At 45.9% G+C, this 7703-nt stretch overlaps 2 protein-coding genes across 2 annotated transcripts; one reads left to right on the top strand and one right to left on the bottom strand.

The window, feature by feature from the left end:
- Nucleotides 1-1238: 1238 nt before the first annotated feature.
- LOC147983413 (proline-rich protein 4-like) lies at nt 1239-2391 on the bottom strand. The gene is made up of 2 exons (XM_048698382.2): nt 2156-2391; nt 1239-2041 (listed from the first exon to the last, which is right to left on the bottom strand). Exons 1-2 carry the CDS (start codon nt 2295-2297, stop codon nt 1548-1550), a joined length of 636 nt encoding a protein of 211 aa, XP_048554339.2. The 5' UTR covers nt 2298-2391; the 3' UTR covers nt 1239-1547.
- A 3770-nt stretch (nt 2392-6161) lies between these two features.
- LOC125535329 (uncharacterized) lies at nt 6162-7142 on the top strand. The gene has a single exon (XM_048698383.2). The coding sequence runs from the start codon at nt 6211-6213 to the stop codon at nt 6844-6846; it is 636 nt and encodes a 211-aa protein (XP_048554340.2). The 5' UTR covers nt 6162-6210; the 3' UTR covers nt 6847-7142.
- Nucleotides 7143-7703: the final 561 nt, after the last annotated feature.

Genomic DNA, 7703 nt, shown 5'->3' with positions numbered 1-7703 from the left:
TCTGCATCTTGTGTAAGTGCCACCAGATACCTTCTTTTCAAAAGTCCAAAAGTTGCCCTTGAACCCCAAATCTAGCAGCACGCAAATGTCAATCGTGTCCCGAAACGCTTGTATTTGGGCATAACTACGCTGTCGAACTCCCTCATGCTCATCCGGACGTAGAACTTCGTTGAAATCACCCATACACAGCCATGGCAACGAGTTCAAAGTGCTAATGTTTTTTAGGACTGTCCATGTTTGATGCCGCAAGTGTGTTTGTGCCTCGCCATATACACAAGTCAGCCTCCACTTTTCATTTGTTTGTTCCTCAACCACAACATCAAGATGATAAACAGAGTAACCGAGAATCTCTACTTTTGTTGCATTATTCCAAAAAAAGTCCAATACCACCGCTCCGCCCTTGGCTGCTAATAGCATATGGATTATCGAAACCCAAAGTACCAGCTAATGCTTCTACCCTAGATCCCTCTATCTGTGTTTCAACGATGCATAGTAGGGCAGGGGCAAATTTCTTCGCGAACTCGCGAAGCTCTCGTGCTGTCGCGGTTTTGCCCGCGCCGCGACAGTTCCAACAGAAGGCACTAATTGGGGTCGGCGGTTCTCCTCGAGAGAGCCCGTCAAAGTATATTTTGCTGCGTTGTTGTTACCACCCTTTACATCAGAAGTAGTCTTCGGCCGTGTTGCCGCCATAGAAATTATACACGTACGGATACTGTGAGCAGACATCTGAATCATTTTCCTGTTATGGTCGCTCGTGTCCATATATGCATATGGTTTGACGCTGCCGTGGCCAAAAGCATCGGTCAGTAAAGTTTGTCGAGACAGTACTTCCGCGACTAGCGGCAGTCGGGATCATCGCCAACAAGATCAAGCCAACAAAAGCCAACACCGCCGTAATTCCATTGACTCAAATGGACTTGATTAAATTACTTGATCCACAACAACTTCGTATACAAAACACACACCGATATTACAAATCTTTAAAAAGCGAAATACACACTTATCCCTAATGGTTAGACGGAGGAACTGAGGAGATGCTAAAACACATGGACCTCAATGACGAGGAACTTGATAATGTTGTTCTTGGGTGACCAACATAAACACATGGAGCTGCAGTCTTTGAACTCACCAACCTACAGGCGAAGACAAACCTGGCTCTACACCACAGAAACTCAATCCAGAGCACACAGTAGAGCAAAGTCAAGCCAAAAGAAGGCAACATCTCGGCAGTAATTCCATTGACTCAAAGTGAACTTGATTAAGTTACTTGATCCACAACAACTTCGTATACAAAACACATACCAAAATTACAAATCTTCCAAAAGCAAAATACACACTGATCCCTGTGTACCTCACAAGTCACAACTGTTATTCTGAACTCTCAACTCTGCAGTGCAGATGCTAAAGCGGGGCAGCGAATGGCAGAACACCAAACAATACACCCACGCATAAAACTGATGATAAATAGCAACGTCGATCACTCACTGACACTGATCATGAACTCGGTGATGAGATTTCAGTGCGGGCTGGACGGTGGTAGATCTGACTCAGTGGTGTCCATGGTATCCACCGCCACCGCCACCGCCGTAGGTGGGCGTGGGAGGGACGGGATGGTAGTCCGGGTGTGGCTGCGGCTTGGGCTCGGGCTTGGGCACGGGGCCGTAGTCCGGGTGGGGCTGGGGCTTGGGCTCCGGCTTCGGTGGCACGGGCTTCTTGTGGTGGAAGTGCTCAATGATGTGCTTCTTGATTGGCCCGCACAAGGTCATGGACGCGCACTCCGGCGACGCTGCAAACGGTGTGGCAATGCTGTCGCCGGCGACGATGCCGAAGGTGGTGCCCTCGGAAACAGGCACGATCTTAGATGGCTCCTGGCCGGAGCACGGCGCATTGGAGGCGGCGCTGTGGAGCTGAGCGACGCAGTCGGCGCCGTGGAGGTCGGCGGCGAGGGGCACGCTGAAGGCGCCGGTGCCGTCGAGGGCACCCACGGCCTTGCTCTCGTAGTCGCCGTGGACATTCTTGCACTTGATCGCCACCTGGAGACCTGAGGTGCGTTCATGGCAGCAGGAAAACCATGAGCTGATCTCCATCTATAGGTGCGTGGCTGTGTGCATTGACATATATGGTACGAATTGAGCTGCATATAGCTAGCGCTTACCCTTGAAGGCCTCCTCGGCCTTGAGGTTCTTCCTGGTGCAGTCGGCGCACTTGGCCAGGCCTACCACGACGGACGCCGCCTCGGCGTTGGCGACGGCGATCGCCAGCAGGACGGCGAGGACGAGCGCTCTCGGAGCTGCCATGCCTGAACCCTTACCACTCGCTTGCCTGTGTGAAGTGGCTGATGGATGGATGGATGGATGGATGATGGATGCAACAGGCGACGCATGGCTTATATAGGCATCCGCATTGATCGATCCAGCTCGGCCGATGATCTGGCTGCATGCGTGCTCGAAGCTCCAAGGGTGGTGGTGGACGGCGAAGTGATGCGTGACAACGAGAGGCCGGCTAACTCGCCGAAATTTCAGATGGCGAATTAAAACTCGGTTGATCGATTCTGCACGCATCGATCAACGATCGATTTGATCCACGCACGTCGTTAGTCATTATACTCGGTTGGTCATCGACTTTGCATTGGCTGTTGGCCGATCGTGTCCTTCTCGTTCGTAGGTTCCACGCGGCACATGGACAAGCATGCATGCAGCGTAAGTACGTAAGTACGTACTAGAGCCTAAACAAGTTAGAACCTACATACCTAATTCTCTGTTGATCCCTTTCTACGTGCGGCGCGCCTCCGGAGCATTTATATGTACCAAATCAACAAGACTTAGCTAGCAGCGTGGATTGGCTGGTTAGAAGCTTAATTTGAAAGCAATCTTACAACCAATCAGAGGTAGGGTTAGAGCACCAGAGCAGCACAAGTGGCATAATAACATAAAAACTTCTCAAACTTCGAATATAATAACGCTGGAGTATTTTGTTCTGCAGTTCAGAAGACAGTTGTATTCCATTTTACTTGAAAGTTGCTCTATGACTACTGGCTCACGGAACATGCAATTTCTATCAATTGTTGCCACAATATGTTGCCAAGTAGTTTCCATCACTAAATCGAGGTCGGACCTAATATATGAAAAGTTAAGTGCTCTTGATAAATGATGAATGGCAAACATCAGAAACCAAGTGATTACTAGATGATATCTCGCACATTGTTGAGGGAATGTTCTGCATATATTTCAATGTATTTGGCTGGGTGGAACATGAGTAGTTAGATTAATATTATAATAAATAAATGAAAATATATATGGTTTATTGTGTTTGATTATTGTATGGTTGTAAAATATTTATTAGATGTAAATAGCATAATACTACAGTGGAAATTCCAATTAATATTTGCATGTTGAGGTGATGCTTTTCCTATGCATGGTTGCATGTTAAAGGTGGGTCTTTGACACGCTGAGATGGCTTGCTTACATAGAGATAAATAGGTTAGTGGCGCTAGCTATTTAGATTCTCCAGGATTCTCTCAAGATATAGAAAACTTATGTTTGTGATTGGCCGAGCCACCATAGAAGAATATCTTTTTCAGATCGAGAATCTTTGCTATACCCTTTTTTTTGCAGCAAACAACAACACATGGGTCGGCAAGAATGCCCCTGTTCTGGGACGGTTAATTGCTGACAATGTTTTGATTACCTATGGAAGTTTGCATCCAACAAAAACAAGAGATTTCGTAAAGATGGATGGTACATTGGATAAAATATATAATGAGAATAATATTGAAGCATCGAGGCATAACGGTATGTGGGATTTAGTTTGGAACCTGCAGTGTCCGGCCAAGGTAATTTTTTTCTTGTGGAGGGCAATTGAAAGGGGCGACTCCCTGTCGTGCAAATCTTGCTGATAGACATATACAGGTGTCTCCTCATTGTCCCATTTGCAAATTATGGGCTGAGGAGTGAGGATGTTAAACATCTTCTATTTGAATACTCTTTGGCTAGTGAAGTGTGAAATCCCTCGGGACTTGGTGATATCATCCATAAATCATGTGTCTCTGGCTTGTCCTGGGAGGAGACGCTGGAATATTTATTGAACTTCCTTGATCAAGAAGCGATGATTTTAGGACATGTATCCCGATAAATTATTGCTATTGCATCTTGGTATGTGTGGGAGCAGAGGAAACTCTTGCTACGTACTCTCTAGGCATCGTTTAAAGCTCAACGTTGATATATCGTTTGACCTTGATACTCTCTAGGCATCTGTATCACCTGTCCTTCGAGATTGTATGGGAAAATTCATTGTTGCTGCAAATGAAAGAATTGATGTCTGTTTTGACGCTTTCACGACCGAAGCCACAACACTGAGATATGGGGTGAATCCTGCACACACAGTTGGGTGCAACAATCTTGAAGTGAATTCAGATAATCTGGAGGTGATTACGACAATGCTAGAAGGGGCTTCATCATCTGGCGTCACGAGTGCTTTATTTGACGATTGCTATGTACAATATGTCTCTTGATTTTACTCATGTAACCCATGATCACTGTCCTAGAGAGGCCAATGCAACCGCACATGAATTAGCTATATTAGCTAGATCTTCTGCTCATGGTACTTGGATGGATGACGCGCCTTGGGAGCTAATCCAAATTCTTGTCAACAATGTAAAAAGAGACCTTAAGTGTAAAATAAAGAACATCCATGCGGCCATGATACTTGGAAAAGGGATGTTGTATATGTGTAGATCTTTTCCACTGGAACACAACAAGCTCATACAGCAACGATTCACTTAGAGTATATGAACCGCATAACCATTGGATGCATCGTGAAATGGGATACGACCCTGAATATACAGTATCGTCCGGGATACATCGTTGTCCTTGGAGTTGCCAACCCCGGTGGAGCTTTCACTGAAAATGAGATGAAGCTTTATTATGCCCACTCATATGTGAATTCTTTTATTGCTTCCACCAATTTGAGAAACATCAAGTTTTTACAACGTCTGTTCTTTGTGTGTATTCCATGCTCTTAAACTAAAAGGTCGTGTTAGTTTGTACAATGTCATGAGTCACATGTTTTTGTCACTCCATTAGTTCCAAAATACAAGGTGCATTAGTTTTTCAAAAATTCAAGCATTTTGATATTTGATCAAGTTTAGAGCAAAATATATCAATACCTGCAATACTAAGAAATAAAGTAAGAAAATATATTTAATGGTGATTCTAGTGATAATGGTTTTGTATTGTAAACATTGATATATTTTTCTACAAACTTGATCAAAGTTATAGAAGTTTGACTTTTAAAAACTAATACACCTTTTATTTTAAAAACGGAGGGAGTATCTATTTGATCAAATAAACATGGAAGTCAGCAGTGTCATAATTTTGATGCGTCAACCTGCAATCTGTAGTAAGTACTACTCTCCAAAGTTTGACTTTCAAGACAGAACCAATATGTAAAGTAAAAAAAGAAATGAAGCAATTGCTGTTTGAACTGGAAGTTGCTACTTACTTCCTTCGTTTCTTTTTAGTCTGCATATAAGATTCGTGCAAAGTCAAACTTTGTAAAGTTTGATCAACTTTGTTGGAAAAAATATCAACATCTACAATATTAAAACTACTCCCTCCGTTTCAAAATAGATGACTCAACTTAGTACTAATTTTATACTAAAGTTAGTACAAAATTGTGTCATTTATTTTGGAACAGAGGGAGTATATGGTAAGAAAATTAATTTCATGATGCATCTAACAATATTGATCTCATATTGTGAATTTTGCTATTTGTTTTATAAACCTAGTGAAAGTTTACAAAGTTTGACTTTGATCAAATCTTACATGCAGACTAAAAAAGAACGGAGGGAGTACTGATGTTTGCCAGCTAGGATACCATTCGTGACCTGTTTGTATGTTCTAAATAAAAAATCGATCACCAAGACACCAACTGAACAGTGACGTGGATCAAAACGACGACCGATATTAATTCGCCATCAGAAACTTCGGCGCGCCGAAAGCGAATTAGCTCATCTCTCGTTGTCTCGCTTCACTGCGCCCGCCGGCCATCCTTCTTCTTCTGCGCTTGCGGACAGATCGGCCGGTTGAGCATTCGAGCTCTGCCGATCAACGCCGAGGCCTATATAAGCCATGCGTCGCCTGTTACATCCATCCATCCATCAGCCACTTCACACCAGCAAGTGGCAGTAGTGCGATCCACACAAGTTCAGGCATGGCGGCTCCGAGAGCACTCGCCCTCTGCGTCCTGCTGGCGATGGCCGTCGCCAACACCGAGGCGGCGTCAGTCGTCGTCGGCCTGGCCAAGTGCGCCGACTGCACCAGGAAGAACATCAAGGCCGAGGAAGCCTTCAAGGCTCTGCAGGTGGCGATCAAGTGCAAGAACAGCGCCGGCGACTACGAGAGCAAGGCGGTGGGCGCCCTCGACGGCACCGGCGCCTTCAGCGTGCCCCTCGCTTCTGACCTCCATGGTGCCGACTGCGTCGCACAGCTCCACAGCGCCGCCTCCAACGCGCCGTGCCCCGGCCAGGAGCCGTCCAAGATCGTGCCGGTGTCCCAGGGCACCACATTTGGCGTCGTCGCCGGCGACAACATTGCCACGCCGTCTGCAGCGTCGCCGGAGTGTGCGTCCATGACCCTATGCGGACCGATCAAGAAGCACATCATGGAGCACTTCCACCACAAGAAGCCCGTGCCGCCGAAGCCGGAGCCCAAGCCCCAGCCCCACCCGGACTACGGCCCCGTGCCCAAGCCCGAGCCCAAGCCGCAGCCCCACCCGGACTATCACCCAGTCCCTCCCACCCCCACCTATGGCGGAGGCGGCGGCGGTGGATACCACGGACACCACTGAGTCCAGTCTACCACCGTACTCCTGCCCAGCGATGAAATCTCATCAGCGGGTTGGTTGTCAGTGAGTGATCGACGTTGCTATTTATGATCGGTTTGCATGGGTGGGTGCATTGTTTGGTCTTCTGCCATTCGCTGCCCCGTTTTAGTATCTGCACTGCAGAGTGAGAGTTCAGAATAACAGCTCTACGCGTGTGTGTCAGGCAAGTGTGTGGGTGTGGTTGGTGTGTTTGCTTCTGTAATTTCGGTGAGTTCTCTTGTAGTACAAGAGGTTTTTATGAATCAAGTAATTTAAATCAAGTCGATTTTGTCAACCGAAGTACACTGCAGCTGTTCCAGACGATTGACACGATAAGGATAATGTGATTTTGCCATTAGTTCCAGTCAATTTTCTGATCCGTGAACTAAAACTCAAGAGAAACTGAGGTAAGTGTGCAATTGGATTTGTCATGGACAACTCATGGCATTCATGTTGTAAGCAAATGGTAGCTCTTTTTTTCTAGAAGCAAATGGTAGCTACCAGAGATCATATTCATACTGCCGGTCCTAGTTTTCCTATTAGGGGAAAAGCACTTTTTGTCTTGCTAAGTCTTAGTCGGCTGAGACTTCGTTAAGTCTTAGTCGACTGAGACTTCGTTAAGTCTCAGTCGATGTTATATCCGTTGGATCTTATATTAAGATCTGTGCAAAATTTATTTCTCAGTTTTTTCTCTCTTGCATGTTATATCATTTGACTGAGACAGTGTTAAATCTCAACCGATTGAGACCTAGCCACACCCTTTATTAAAACTCAATATCGTCGAACAGCACGTGATTAACCAAAGCTTGAGCTTCCTCCTTGTTGGCGCCTTGTGCGGCACT

The sequence above is a fragment of the Triticum urartu genome, chromosome 2A (assembly GCF_056163025.1).
Source record: "Triticum urartu cultivar PI428250 chromosome 2A, HENAU_Tu73, whole genome shotgun sequence".
In the NCBI taxonomy this organism is placed as follows: Eukaryota; Viridiplantae; Streptophyta; class Magnoliopsida; order Poales; family Poaceae; genus Triticum; species Triticum urartu.
This window is presented reverse-complemented; position numbering and strand designations above follow the sequence as displayed.